Here is a 16,505-nt window from a genome sequence, read left to right on the forward strand (position 1 = left end):
GTTTTACTGGTTTTCCACCCACTTTAGAGGACATACGAGGTTACTGTGGTGGGCGTCACCTCCCCAACAGTTACTGGAGAGATTTGCGAACAGCCATGACTTTTTCTCCCAGCTGGACCAGTGATATAAACCAATGACCTTTCACTCACACACCTGCTGGCAGTACGATAGGTGATTCTATTCTTTTCCTAATCAAACCCTTATTGCCTCTTTAAATCTGAACTAATGGGATGCAGAGTCTGTAGCTTTATAATTCGCTAAAAATACTAATTAATCAGGCTTGACTTATGAGACTGATTTTTCCCACATTTGTTTTAGCACCGAATGAGTAAAAGTCCAATATTTGTTCTCTTTTAAGTCTGTTTCTGGGTCTTTGGGAAATATTTGGCTCTTTGGCTGTTAAATGTTCCACTGTGTTCTCCACCTAACTCTGTCTGTCTGTTTCTACATGGAAAACAGCTGGGGAGACTGAACCAGAACAGTGAAGTTACAGACCGTAAAACCAAAACATGGAGCTGAAAGATGCTCCAACTGCTGAAGGGAACTGCAGAGTTGGGTCATGATTATTACTACGCCTCACCATCTCATACAAAAATCTGTATTTTTAAAAGTTTTCAGTAAACAAAATTTTTAAAAGACATGAGAATACAGAAAAAAAAACTTAACCCGACAAACTCTAATTTATCAGGCTTTGCAGTTTTATTACAAACATATTTAAAGAGCTGATTACAGCTTTACAGCTTTTCCTAGTGGTAACTTGTGGTACTACAAAAAAAAATCCCTGCAGCTCCATAAACCAAAATTATAAAAGCAATATCTGTTAAACTGTTAATGCAACTCTCCAGCTACATGCAAGGCTGCTCATTACTCTTTCTATTACAAATTTTATTTAAGCTAGAACTTGTATTTCCCTTCAAAAGTAAGTCTTTATTGCACAATGCGAACTCTATGTTCCTTGGGGGAATGTGGAAGCCAAATCAGAAGATGAGAGATTTTTTTGTGACCACGTTTCTTTCAAATGAGCAGATGCAATCTTTATCTACCTCCTATGATTCATAAATGGGCTCTACACATTTTCAAAGAAATGCAATTTTCCCCCACCAGTAGCACTGATATAGAAGGAAAAGCTTTTATTTTGAAGGACACATAAAGCATGGGTCAGTAACTTTGACTCTTTAACTTGAGTTACGTTTTCATTTGCCGTTTGTTGATGTTTAGGCTCAAAATCTGCACAGTTTAGCTTAAAATACACACTTTCACGACACATTTGAAGCTTCTTCATTTTCTGGGTTACCATGGTGACAAGTCCCACCCTTTCTAACGTGATTGGCTGGCTGAAAAGGAGCAACCATAATGCAATAAATAAATAGCTAAATTAATATTAAATATGAAATTTATTCATGATTCATCGCAAACAATTTGTCAGAAAAAATTTTAAAATGTAATAGAGAATGTAGGATAGATATAGTGGAGTGTATTTTCTAGGAGGCAGAGCTGCAGCTTTAATGATCTCAGAATCCTTTAAATGAATCCTTAGGCCACTTGTGGCACCCTGACCCACATGTTGGGAACCCCTGCGTCTACACTACTTCACAGTTGTTGCACTTCGCTTATTTTTAGTTATTTTTTTAATGTTTTGCTGCTTCCTTTGTGCAGCTCTGAGGTATGTTTGACTTCTCCTGTGTATTTGCAACCTACTTTACTTATTGTGAATAATTCAGATAAATAATGATTCACTTTCAGCGCTCAGCTACAACAGTTTTAAGTTTAGATGCTGTTGACTGAGTGTATTTACAAAGAAGCTGATGTATAATGTGTCAATAAATGCTTAATGTGTGTTCATGGACTGAAACATTTCCATCTTTAACAAGCTCCTGTGACTCTGAAGCTTCTTCTGGGTTTTTATTTTTGGTTTTAGAGGCTGGAAAATATAAAATGCGTGTCTTTAGATCATTTAGCACAATTATTTTTGGTCGGAAAGTAGCCGTCAGAGCACATCACTGCCACGTGCTGTGCAGTACAAGACCTACACTGGAGATTTTATTTTGCTAAATGGGATTCAAATGAGAAAATGTAATTATATAAATGGCAAAAGTGAAGAGCCCTTTCAGGTTAATGATAACTAATGCATGCAAAACAAGTCTCTGAGTCAACTGTTGTGGGAGTCTTTATGGAGAACTTTTTTTTGTTATGAATCCATAATTGCTTTACATGAGGCCCCCATTATATTTAATTTAAAGGTAAAAGTTATTTTTCCTCGTCTTTGTGTAATCGGATCAAGGAGCTGGCATTTCTTTCTTCAGCTCTTCCTGTTCTGACAGGTTTCGACAGCCACGTGAGTCCAGCCACACACACCGTCCTGTATAAGCTGCAGCAGGGACGTAAAATGAGTTAACTTGGATATTATTAGCTTGTCTTCACTCAGTCCAGTGCTGATCGGCTCTGACATCGCTCATAAGCATCTGGTATGAAAGCCTGCAGCCACGGACTCCTTCATCACAGAGATGCAGATCGTCTGAAACGTTTGAGGGTGTTTGGTTCAGCGAGTGGCTGCACTTTATTTAAATTTAAAGCAACATCTGTTTTACTACTGATCTGACTTTTGGGTTATTTTTAGAAGGCTGCTGGGATCAGTCTGAGTTAGAAAAGAGACACACAATATAACAGACTGGACAAAGGAAACCACAGTCGCAGAAACAAGCACTTTACATCAGGATATTCCAAACACATAAGCGTCCATCAGGTCTGAATAAAACCCTGGTGAGTTTGGAGGATTCAGACGGCACTGTTACAAAATAAAAAACACAAATCACCGTCAGGACTTTGAGCAGTAACAGCATTTTTGAGCGTTCATTCGAAAAAATCTCCCCGCAACAGTGGGATGTCTGAGCAGGTGATTCGGTGTTATGGTTATGGGCATAGCGTCCTGTAAAAAGGGGGCAACATGACATCCACGGGTACGAGCTCACCGGCACCCTGGGTCCTTCTGTGCTACAGGTTAAGAAGCGGCACTGCAGTTTTTTTTCCTCCCTAAGACCCTGAGTGGATGCACAGCTGCAGGTTTGGTTGGAGCCAGTGCCCAGCTGCATCACAGGTTAATTTCAAGACAATAATTTTCACTGATTTGAATGTTTCTGTAAAAGGAAGAGTTCAGCATTTCAGGAAATATTGGTTTTTCAGCACACCAAGCACATACAACCAGCAGCTAGTTAGCGTAGCTTAGCACAAAGACTAGAAACAGGGTTGAATAAAATTAAACTGAGCAAAGCTAACCATCTCCTCTGGCCAGTTTCACAAAGATATTCTTTGAGTATGAATTTAATCTCCATAAAAGATGCATACAGCTATCTGTTGCAAAAATAGAATGGATTTGTGGTGAATTCTGTACAATTTTTCAAACCAAATCCACCCAACTCTGTCCACCTTCATTGAAAACATTTGTAGTTTGGAGGAATTTAACATTTCTGAGGACGTGTTGCTGGGAAAATTCAGCATTTAAGAGTAACGGCAGTAAATAGTGTGGATTCTACCATGAACAAGAGCACGAAAAACATTCAAAAAGACGCAAGAAATGTGCCTTTTGCAAGATGCTGATTAAAATAGAACAGAAAAGGCTTAATGACTCCAAGGACTTGGTGCTAAAGATAATAAATGGAAGTTTGGAAACATCCCAGTCGTAACTTATCCTGAAGGTCTGATTAACTTAACAGGCTGTTATTGTAAATTAAATTTATAGTAGACAAATCTATGAGAACATCATACACAAGTCTAAAACATCCTTATGAAACTGGCTCCTGGTTCTGATTTCATATTAATACAGACAGACTTCAGACTTTATCAATATTTTTTACTAAAATAAAGCAAATAAAACAAGGATATTTCCCAAAATGTATTCCTGTTCCTTTAAAGGAAGTTACAAGAAATATATATATATATAAAATATAAAGTGATTTTGACATTTTGCTGGTGTGTGTTAATAATGTGCACACTAAAAGAGGCAGTAAGGACAAACCAAAACCCTGTGATTAAAAGGCATGACATTAAATGAAATTACAAGCAGAAAGAATAAGATAACTATCCAGCCGAAGAAGATGATGTTGAAGTTTGACTCAGGCAGGCAACAAACAAAATATAATCCTCCATTTTTGAACCCTTTTGTAGTATATTTCCATCTTTTTAACCAATTAAAAAATATCATCAGTGTATTTCTCCATTTTCATTGTTCAGGATGTTTGCACACCTGAAGACAAACTTTAAAAATGACAACCAGGTCTTTTTTGTCAGAGTTTTAGCCATCATTTTAATCGGTCAAAACAACACTGAGTGTGAAAACAAAGGAGATTTTGAGCAACAATCATTTTCTGTTTCAAATAAATCTGGTTAACCTTCTCTACAACCTGCCAGACTACTCATTTTTCATTTATTTAATTGTCTTCCTCTTAATAAATAAGATCCTGAAAAGCAAAACAGACAATTAGACACCCAGAAAAAGAGACTAATAATTTAAAAAATAATGTATATAGCCCATTAGTTTGTAACAGAAGCCACATGTCTTTGACAGAAGGTACAGAATTGGTCAGTCAATTTAAATTCCAGGTAATGCACGATCTGTAGGTGACCTTTTGTTGCTTTCTACTTCAGTTAACAAGGCCTTGTTTTACTTGTTGGGATGCAAAGATTAACCTTTCAGAGAAAAGACCAAAGAAAAGTTGTCTGCAGAGTAACAAATGACAGAGGAAATCTGTATTATTTTCACCCAGAATTTTTGAATTGCACCAGTGTTTTTAGTGATGGAAATATATTGAAAGATCTCTGCAGCTGATTTTGTGGGTGTTATTAGACACAAACGATGGCTGAAACTACTAAAGTGTAACTCCAGTTAAAAAAACAACAACAAAAAAAAACATGGGATTTCCCCTTCAAAGAAATCCTCAGAGCCTTGAAACACATCTTTACTTATTTAAAGATGTTTTCCAAGCGAAATTAAAACAACGATTTCCTTACAGCAGAAGATGTTTTATGCAACTGGGCACTGGCCTGTAAAAGGCATTTTCATGTACTTTGTCAAGCTGTAGTAAGCATGCACTTATGAGTTATTAATGAGCGAAATGTACGTTCAAGAACAGAATCGTTGCAACTACAATCCGAAGCGTTTCCCTTTAAAGGCTGCAGGATGGATGATGAGGAAAAAGGAGAGTGAAATGAAGAAGGAAACCTCCTAAAGCTCCTCGCGATTGGACTGTGGGCTTGCAGAGCGCTGGCATTCTCATAGAGATTAAATTCCCCTCACTCTGCAGCTCACTTGGAGAGAGAAATAAAAACACTGGCTGCCTTGAAAGGAGAAGCAGCTCTTCATTTAGCACGGTAAACAAGACGCTTTGAAGTCAGCCATTTAAAATAGGATTTACATGAATAAATAAATCGCTCACTGGTGTGAGCTGCAACACTGTTAATGAAATCGCACAAGAAGGCAGAAGGCTTTGGGTAATCGACCGTGATTCAAACACACACGACACTGCAAATACTATTGACAGGTTATAGTCTGGGAATTATTAATAAATACCACCTGCGCTGCTCTTTGTTTTATATTTGCTCGGCAGTGATCTCGTATCAGCATTCATGATCTCCAAGTATGAATGTCACTGCTTTGTTTGATCAGATGAGAAACAATAAGAGTTTATATTAAACGCCACTTTATTGATGTCATCATTCATTTTGATGACTCTTCGAATCTCACAAAGCCTCCCTCTGTCCTCAGCTGAATGAATGAACAATGAGATCCTTTTTTTTCTCCCTCTCTGGCGGCGTAGATGTGCTTCACAACCCTGTGCTTCACATCCATCAGTGTGAAATACAAAAAATAATTAGGAATAACAATAAAGGCTTCTCACTAGGGATGGGGTTCGATAGCGTTTTGTCAAAAATCCAGCACTGAGTCGAATCTTATCTCCAGAAACTAAAGGCTAAAATAACAACTCTGAGATGTTTAATCAGCTTTTGTTGGCTGAGAAAGCAGAAACACTTCAGGTTTTATCGACAGCCTAATTAATGGAAATGAGATGAGCTGCATAACATATGAAATGTTAATTAAATGTATCTGACACATAGAATTAACGGGCTACTGTACTTCACCAGCTACTCACTGGAAGTATTCAAGGTATTTTAACGAGGCGCTTGTTAATCAACTCATCACTTCTGCAGAGAAACTGCGAAGTATGAAAACACAATCCACAGCGTCTGAACAGTTGTGTTGCAGAGTGATGCGCTAACAAACAATGGGACTCGTGCAAAAACCTCAGATTTATTCTTAAGTGGCACAGACTTTCTTGTGAACATACGTAATTCACAAGTGGTCTGACACATATTGTTGGGATTTTTTTCCACAGAGGAAAAGACACATATTTGACCTGGATTTGAATGAACATGAATTTTAAACATGATGTCAAAATTAGCTGAGGAAAAACATTAATTTATACAGTGTAATCATAGTAAATGCCAATTTATTTAGATTTTTTTGGAGGGTTTTATTGGTATATTTCAGCACAACTGTGTACATTTCAGTAGTTGTGGGGAAATTCTCTCATAACAACTGCCTCGGGTGCTTTTTGCAGATTTTTTGTCACCTTTTGTTACAACACCTGACAGTGTAACATCACCTTTGCAGGATACAGTCCCTCTCAGACATGCACTCCTTTACATGAATGTGACGGCATCTAAACATGTCAGCTTCCTGCTCACTTTTCTGTAAAAGTCAAGACAGCAATCTTACTAGATCGTTTTCAACGCGCCGACGGTCTAAACTGCATTCAGTTGCATTCACAGAAGTTTTTCAATTTTCGTAGCAGCATTATTGCAAACATTAATATTAACATCATAGAGCTCTTGTTGAGTTGTAACCCGTTTACCAATATTGATTTCTATCCATCCACAGTTAGTTGGATGGTTTTGTGCATTAGCTGCTGCTGCCTGAACTCTGATTTACTGCAATATCTCATGCAAAAACTGTGTTTCCATGGCTGTCTGACGAATTTGAAGAGAATTTTTGAAATGTTGCCAAAATTAATACAACCAGAAGTTGAAACAGAACCAACTGTATGCAAAAACAGCTCAAATAACATGAAGGCAAAAATGAGAAAAATGGAGAGAAGTCTTCAGAGATTGTTAATTTTGGGAAAGTTGTAAATTATTCTTTCACGTGAGCCGTTATTGGCCAGAATTCATGATGTCCAGAGACAAAGAAAGAAGCAGAAGCAGTTGATCAGTCATATGAGTTAAATGATAATTTCCGTCTCCCATTTTGCATCAACTATTCTTTTAAAAATAAGACAAAAGCTACCTCAAGCGAGTGCAAAGACTTTCTTGTGAAATTGGAACAATTTTTTAGAATTTTTCAGTTTATGTATATTTTCTGTTATAACACTTTAAAATACACTTAAAGATACAGTATGGAAACACAGCTAATGCATCTGAATAAAGCTGTGAGGAATACTAATATATTATTAATGTGTAGAAGCCACCAGTGTTACATGTCTGAGAAGGGCTTGGACATTTCTGTAAATGTCATATGACCTTGAATTTCAGGTAAGGTAGCTCAGCTTTAGAGAGACGTTTTTAGCATCTGGTATCGTATTAAATGTAGTCTTTATTTCTATTACAGTTGTTTGTTTACTATTAATATTTCCAATAGTTTCAGGGCCTCTAATTCCACTACTCTCATCTTTTCAGGTCTGATTTTTTTGTCTTTGGTAATGTTTTTCTGGCCATCTATTAACGATATATATTTTAGCCGCTAACAAATAAACTCTTATTAGCTGCAGCTGAGATAAGCTGCAGCAGGTGAGGTCTGTCATTTTCAGCAGATATAAGAAGCTGCTGCCTGGGTGTTTTCCACTAATGAGAAAGAATAAGGAGAAATCAGATAGACTGGTTTACCGGGCCTGGTAGTCGCTATCGCCGCCCATCCCTAGTCCTCCCTGCCTCGTGGTCTGCTGCCTCACTACCTCTGCTCCCTTTGATGGCTACATTTGTGTGTCATGGATGGAGAACGGAAACGTGCGTCTGCAGTGCTGCCTGTCTCTGGATCAGTCTTTGCTTACATGATTGTGACAGCCACTGTTTGGTTCCACGTCTCGGAAGACCTCTCAAGCCGGCTATTTATCCTCCTCCCCGCTCTTGGGGTTTATCGGTATGGCGGTTCGGGCTGTTGAGGGTTCGGCCTGTAAAGCTGCTGCACTCGCACCGGCCGCCCGTTAGCCGGCCAGCCGCCTGATAGCTGTCCGATGACCCTGAGGCCGACCGGCTGGCCGTGTCCCGGCAGCGGGGTGCTGGGGCTCAGGATGTGGGTCTGTCCCAGGTGGGGCTCCGGAGTGGGGGTACTACTCTGATGACCTGGAGCCGAGGCAGGGGGGGACACAGGGTAATGAGGGAGGAGGATGGCCGGCGTGAGGCCGTAGCGGACCTGGAACACTCTGAGAGGTCCCTGCGCCATAAATCCGTTGGGCCGCTGAGGCTCCTGTGGCAGCTCTGAGTCCTTCTTCACCTCCAGGACTTTGCTGTCCTCCGACCTCTTGGTTTTGCCCGGCTGCTTCTTTGCTTGAGCGAGCTCTTGCATTTTCTCCGCTTGAGCCCTGCGGATGTGATACGTCTTCCTGGAGCTTTGGAAGGAGTCCAAGAACTCATCCAGGCTTACGTTTCCCTCCATGAACTTCTCCAGCAGCTCCTGTGAAGCAGGGCAGACAAATAAACCAGCATCAGCAGGCAGGATAACACACAAAGGGGGGTCCGACTGCAGGGAACTGTTCAAACAAACTCCTGTAAGTATAAAGAGGATTTGATCAGCTCGGGGATGTTTACCCGTGAACTCTTGCATAGTTTGTGGGCCACAATATTTCACTGTAAGTACATTTTACACAGCTAACAATGGCCCATGTGCTGCAACTGTTACATCTGGCAGAGTTTGAAAGCCTTGAGCTCTATCTTTGTATGTGTTCCCAGGATGGGAGAAGCTGTGTGTGAGCCTCGAACGAAGGGCAGAAGTTATGTTAGTGAAGTAACGGCTGCATTAACCACAGTGACTCTGTCACTAATCCAGTTTGACACAGGCCTATAACGAAAAGGCACAGATTTATTTTACAAGTTTGTGGCCAAAACACACAGAGCCTCTTCAGCCTTTCACCAAATTAAGTTGTTATATAACCACAGACATGCAATGTAATACATTCTCACAGTAATAGTGGTCACAGAAGGCCGAAGAGCCAGGTGGGGCTTTAAAGCCTACAACTGAGCATATATATTTATTGCCATTTATATCACATTTTTGTCACTGCTTTCCAGCTGTACATAGCAGCTATAAAGCAGCAGAGAATTAATTTGACTCAAATCCTCTCCTGGGAATTCCACATTTAAAGTGCCTTCGCCTCTGCAGCCAACAGTGCTGACAGTGTTTGTTGTGCTGACCAAAGTCGTCTGTTTTTTTACTGTATAATGTTTCCCAAAAGCCCCTGAAAGACACAAAAAAAGACACTACTGTCTACAGCAAGCAAGAGAAAACACATTTTCAAGGGAACTGAACAAAATGTCTTTTAACACATGCAGATATAAGGCGTCAAGTGGCTTTGATGCAGCATCATTACATATCATTAATGATACTGTGGATTTTCTGCTACTGATTGTTTTTTCATTTAAATGATGTTTCCAAACCGAGGTAAGAGATCAGGGAAGCATTATTATCAGCTATACCTCTGTCAGTGGAAGCTGATTTCATGGTGATGTATACAAACAACCGGGCTTCCAACAAGAGAAGAAAAGCAACTTCATAGAGGGAAAGTAACGCTGCAGCATCGGTGTGGCAGGATGAAAGTAAAGATCAGTCGGCTGTGTGTCTTTGTATTTCTAGTAATTTCACACGAAGTTATGGTAAAACTAGAACTGACATCGAGCTCCAGAAGTTTCAACCCGTCAGCTTCTGCCACTGCACATCGGACTATTTTTAAAACCTGCACATACTATACATGCGCACTATAAAGAAATATTATACGCTGCTCTGTCACTGCTCTCGTCCGACTGTGCTGTCAGTTCAGATATCAAAACAAAAACCTGTATGCGGCTTAATGATCTCCAGCAAAAACCTTTCCATGTCAACCGTGTTTCTCTTACGTCAACGGAAAAAGATGAAATGATTGTGAAAAAGATGCATTCTGTTGGCATAAATTGTTAAAAAAAATGTTTGTGTAGTAACCAAGTAAAAATGTTAAAGGAAGAGAAAATTGAGCAATAGATATTTTCAGTAAAAATAATCATTTTATCATTAAAATGTCAGAATATTATGGAAAAATGTGAAAAGGTGACACTGAAATGCCCTGTGTTGTCTGACCAAAAGTCCCAAGAATTCAGAATTTCCATTTAATGTTACATTCAACAAGTAAAATCAGCACACATTCACATTTTACATGCATAACGCTGCATATTTTAGTAATTTTTTTTACCTAAAATAAGATCAACTGATTATCAAAAATAATCATCATAGTTATTATCCATCCATCCATTCTCTATACACCGCTTTATCCTCACGAGGGTCGCAGGGGGTGCTGGAGCCTATCCCAGCTGACTTGGGCGAAGGCTGTGGACAGGTCACCAGTCTGTTGCAGAGTTACATACAGACGAACAATCACTCTCACATTCACAATTTAGAGTGATCAATTAACCTCAGCATATTTTTGGACTGTGGGAGGAAGTCGGAGTACCCGGAGAAAATCCACGCATGCACAGGGAGAACATGCAAACTCCATGCAGAAAGATCCCAGGACCAGGCCGGGATTTGAACCGGGGATCTTCATGCTGTCAAGGTGAAAGTGCTAACCACTACACCACTGTGCAGCCCATCATAGTTAATCTTCTTTTATTTCAGTAATGTACTTGGTGTCTCTAAAGTCTGGACACATAGGAGATCTCATTAACTAGAATTTTTTTTGCCTCCACAGATTAAATATGGCTTTGTCGAAAGAAGAAAGAGTTAAACTGGTACTTCTCAGTGGATGGACATATGGAAAGACAGCAGATGAATGTAATGCAAAGGAGGATTCCACTTAATTTTTCCACGGTGGTGAAGGTGGTTAAAAAGTTGAAAGAAACAGGCAATGCCATGGACAAACCTCATTCTGAACGACCAAATGCATCAGCCGAAACTAAAGAATTGGTCATGGCTAAAATTCATGCTCCCCCCCCCCCAAAAAAAAAAAAAAATCACTGCCCTAACCCTAACTCTATGTTTTGATATGTCCATCCTTCACGTTCACTGAGAAGCACCAGTTCAACTCTTTCTTCCGTCGAAAAAGCCATATTTTATCTGTGGAGACAAAAAAACAGTTAATGAGATTTCCTTTATCCAGACTTTAGAGACACCCTGTAGTGTAATCTTGGCTTCAACTAACAGTTTTTGATTAATCTGAAGAATACATGTGGGATTATTCAAAGGACAGAACTTTTCCTATATCCTAATCCAATGTCTTCAACTGTCCAAAATCCAAATATATTCTGTCCACACTGCAAAAAAGCTGCAAATCCTCACATTTGCAAAGTTGGATCTATCATATGTTTTGTTTTTTTGGCTTGAAAAATGATTATTTGATAGTTAAAACTGTTGCCACACATTGTTCAGTCAATGGGTTCATTGATAGCTCCAGCCGTGCATGTGATCTGCGATGTCCCGTGTAACCTGATTTCTCACGGTGACCTGGTTTCTCCTGAGCTTGAAATTGCACTGAGCATGAACAGATTGACCTGCAGTCCAATGCTGCATATAAATGAGTAATAAAACTTCATTTCTGACACTAAAGACTCGTGGCAAGAAAAGTAGTGGGGTGGGATATTTCCCCAAGGAAAAAAAACAACTAAAAACCAATCAGATCAGACTATAAGATGTCGTAAATGGTTCTGATTTGAGATGATGACACTATATAGTTTTAATAAACAGAACATGAGACATCCTCAACAAACTGGTGGATATTTCCTTAATATAAAGGATGAGACTGGTGTTATTCTCTATTTTTTCACTGTCAACAAAACTCATAAAACGATCAGAACCAACCATGCATTCGTCTGTCTCTAAACATTTCTCCATCTGAGGCACTCAGCCTCAGGCGGGTTCCTACTGAAGATATAAATCTTTAAAAACAAGTCATGAATACATAGTTATGTTTTCAACAAAGGCTTAGTAATTTGCTCAGCGGCTCAGAGGAGAAAGTTATATCTGGTCTTGAATATAGACACTTGTTAGTGGAACCAATTCTCTGTTGGTCTTTTCCTGAAGCCTGTTGACGGCGAGGGGTTAAATCACAGACCAACTGTTAAGTCGGATGCTTGTTGTGGTGTAAATTTTCTCACTACCCCTCCACTAACTGTCACTGTCGTGTGATTGGTGGAGTTTCTGGTTTATTACATTTCCTCCCACTGAGTCTTCCCCCACTGTGACTAGTGAGCTTCTCCATCTGGCCTGGACACCATTAAATATCAGCTCTCCCAGCATATACTGGCCGAACTGATAATATTCAACAGCTGCTACTGGCAAAGCTCATTTAATTTCACCTCAAGTCAACGCACAATTTACTATATACATATATATATATATATATATATATATATATATATATATATATATACATATGCAAGTCTAATGCTCATACTCTGCAGCACACCTTTATGAAATAAAATAAAAATGAGCCAGAGCTTTGGCTACAGCATCAGTGATTTTACAGCATAATTAAATCATGCAGCCTGGTGCCTCATCGGCTGTCTTCTTGTTAGTCTCTACTTAAGCAGTTTATTGCAAAAACACAAGCTGTGTCCAAGAAGTAATTCATTATGATGGTATTTTTTTTTAATGCAGGAGGAAAAAATAGCTGTTATTCCACTGCAAGAACACTGGACTTCTCTGTTTCCATTGCAGATTTCACCACGACATGAACTGCAAACAATAAATAGTAGTTTTGGACATAACTCCAGTTCAGTGAGCATGTTTCAAACAGAAAAATGGAGGTTTGTCGTGGTAGTATAAGAGGTGAAATTTTCTTTGAAGATGATGTTTGAGAAGAGTGGATTGCTATTCGATGAGGACATTCAAGAGGGCCAAAAAATGGCATCTCCAAGTTTAACGAATCAGTGTAGAGCCTTGCACAGAGGTTTTTCAGAGCTGCTAAGAAGTACCTACCCTCTGTGCTTCCTTTCCCCTCAAAAAATGGCCCAATAAGAGATTTTACAGGGATGTTCTTGCAATTGAAAATAGCTCAGTTCACATTAAAATGGCCCACAGGGTTCTAGAGCAGAAAAAGGCGGGATGGTAACTGGATTCAAGGTCAGAAAACCGCCAACTCTTTCATTATGTCACGCACAAGCAAGAATGCCAAATATTTGCAGGCTCCACTTTTCTCAGATACGACTAGTTGCTGCTTTTATTTGTCTTCAATGATAGAAAAAAGACTATTTGATGACTTTAGACTGCTGGACCCCCCAAAAAAAGTTGAATGAATGAATTCCAGGATGTAACCTTTTTCACAACATTCTGACATTTTGTGCAGGAAATAAATAATTAGGAGAATAATCTGCAGATTCATTAGCAATGAAAATAATTATTAGTCACTGAATCAGAAGAACAGCTGTCCAGTGCAGCTAATACTTAAAAATACGTCCTAATTATCAACAGTATTTTTTTTCCATTTTTGTCCAATTGTTCTTTGACACAGCATATGAACTAAAAACCCTCAACTCGATTGAAAAAATAGAAGAAATCCAGTTGGAACTAAAGATTTAAGCTGAATCCCAAACATATATACAGTTAAACAGTTTTTCTTGAGATGTTTTTGTACATTTGCGTGCGTGACAAAAACTACAACACAGACCAACGTCAGTGTCCTCCTTTAATAAAATGATCCTTTGAGCTTCTGTTGTCAACTTAAATAAAAAAAACCAAACAGGCTGCTGTGTGTTTCCTCAGTTCAACTCTTATCTGTACAAATGAAGTAAAACAAGGTCACGTAGGAGGCTGACAGGTGATTTGATTTACATGAGCATGGAAGACAACAGCGACTTTCATTTCCTACATCCGTGGTCATGTTGGTACCTGACGAGGAATCTTCCGTACATAAAGAAACATGTTTGACTTGGGGCAAAGAGGAGGAAGCCGTTGGCCAGACACTTCAGAGACTAGTATAAAAAAAAATAAAACACGTTTTTCCAGATTTTTATGGCCACGGTGCCTCCACTGTGAATCAATCTGAATTCTGAAGGAGGATGCTGTGGAAGCTGCCGCATTTGATGTCAGTGTTGCTGAAGAACGACCATGAAATTCAAGACTGTTTCCACAGAACCGACGACTCTCTGAGGGCTTAATCTGAGATCCAGATAGATAGTCACACAACACAGACATTAGAGAGGCTGGTATCGATTCAGGCCTACTGAATCACAGAGCTCTGATTAAACACACAGAGGAGTGTGATTTTAAGAGTTCTTTCATCCATGGTCCATCTTCAACACGCAGTAATTACAAAACATCTTACTCTAAACGGTTATTTATCCTGATAGACAAGACAGAGATTAAAGCAGCAAATATTTGCCAATGTGTCTGTATTCGGGCATTTTGTCATTCACCGAGGATGCTTGGTTTGTGCCGGGTGTTGCTTAATCAATCAGTGGGCAGTCGATCTAATGACTGAGTCACGGAGGTATTGATCGCAGCCATGTGAGGCGGAGGAGGTGGGGGAGGTGTGCTGCATGGATCAATCCGAGCCTGGAGCAGCAGTGTGGGTTTCACTGGTGAGTAAGACTCCCTCACTGTAATGACTGAGGCCAAAGTGAAAAATGCAGGATTTAAACAGGAGCGCTGATCGATGAGTCTCGTTCACTGAGGTGAATGTGATTAATTATTGCAGCTTAAGCTTTCTGTTTGTAATGAACATGAGCATTACAGAGATAAACAATGCAGACCGTCCAAACATAACCACTATTGTTTTATTCCGACAAGGAAGTTCCCCAAGTCTACTTTTAAGTGCTTTTTGTTTACACGGTGCATACCAGGAATACTTCAAACACCGAAAGTCTACACAGAACTGTTCAAACATTTTAGGGTCTAAAGTCAAACTGTAGATTTCTTCACTGTAAGCTAATTTTTCAATACGATATAAAGAATGGAACAGAATAGAATAGAACAGAATAGAATCTAAAACAGGGAACAGCACAACCATTGCTATAAGTAGAAATATCTCAAGACCTCTTTTATGCAGTATAACAAATTTATAACGTCATAAATCATGAAAAAAGATTTTTTTTTAAAAAATCCTTAAATATCTTTATTTCTTTCACAGAAATGTAAAAATCTGGACTCAGCATGTACAACATTTGTCCAAGTGTCTACAATGCTATCAATACCAGAGTAAAATGGTGACTCTACATACTGAAGACTTATTACAACTTAAATTTTACTTGAAAATTAAGAGGACCCTGAATTTTTGTCACCAAAAAGTGTGGAATTTGTTGTGTTTGTTTGGTTGTGTAGAATCTGGTGCAGTCTGTTTCAGCTGTCAACCTGCACAGTCAGCAGGCAGATTGGTTCCCCCACATAAAGAGTTGGGTTCTGCTCAAGGTTTTTTTCCCTGTTAAAAGGGTGTTTTCCTTGCCACTGTCGCCTTAGGGCTTGCTCTGGGGGTCACGCATATGGGTTCTGTAAAGCATCTTGAGACAATCTGACTGTAATTGGTGCTATATAAATGAAATTGAATTTAATTATATATATATATATATATATATATATATATATATATATATATATATACATATATATGGCACATGTAGAATAAAATAATTCTTTACAGCAGGTGACAGATGAGTATTATATTTCTTTCAGATTTTTTAGTGGGTTTTGGGGTTCAGGGAGTTAAAACAGCCCCAACATTTCTCCAATCTATGGCTGAAGATAGCCCTGTGTGACTCTGGCAGTATGTTTGGGTTCGTCACCCTAAATGAATTTGCCCTAAACATGAACCAAAAAAGGACATCTAAAGTGCTATACACATAATTTCATGTCTAAAGACCAAATGGCATCACAAAAATCTGCTGTTTTCAGCCAAAATTCAGTGCTATCTTGTAAATTTAGTTGAACGTGTGATTGTCAAATTGGCTGTTAATATATTAAATAATGACTCAAAGGAACTGTCTTTATCTTTTAGCCTTCAAGCCTGAGTGGGTGCAATATTGTATGTTTGACTGACAGCTGCTGCAGGAGTGTTACTCAGACATACTGTTAACCACTACTGCCAGAAAACGTTTAGCACCACACCTCACACCTCAGTGTGTTAAATTACATTTACAAGCAGTCAAAAGTTGGAATCTTTTTAAACATCAAACCCTGTTTTTGACTACTTATGGCTGGTATGTATTCTTTTTTAATCATTAACCATATTTCTATTCATTAGCTTCCACATACAAATAATTACATTTAAAAAACAGGAGCTCATTTA

At 38.9% G+C, this 16,505-nt stretch overlaps 1 protein-coding gene across 1 annotated transcript in view; it reads right to left on the bottom strand.

Annotated features, from left to right (window-relative positions):
- Window positions 1–1,110: 1,110 nt before the first annotated feature.
- vps37d (VPS37D subunit of ESCRT-I) overlaps window positions 1,111–16,505 on the bottom strand; it is a 51,349-nt gene continuing 35,954 nt past the window's right edge. Inside the window, exon 4 of the mRNA XM_022212730.2 lies at window positions 1,111–8,719. Within this exon, the coding sequence (XP_022068422.1) occupies window positions 8,180–8,719 (540 nt within the window). The 3' untranslated portion in view covers window positions 1,111–8,179. The remainder of the gene's footprint in view (window positions 8,720–16,505) is intronic.

The sequence above is a fragment of the Acanthochromis polyacanthus genome, chromosome 17 (assembly GCF_021347895.1).
Source record: "Acanthochromis polyacanthus isolate Apoly-LR-REF ecotype Palm Island chromosome 17, KAUST_Apoly_ChrSc, whole genome shotgun sequence".
Lineage (NCBI taxonomy): Eukaryota > Metazoa > Chordata > Actinopteri > Pomacentridae > Acanthochromis > Acanthochromis polyacanthus.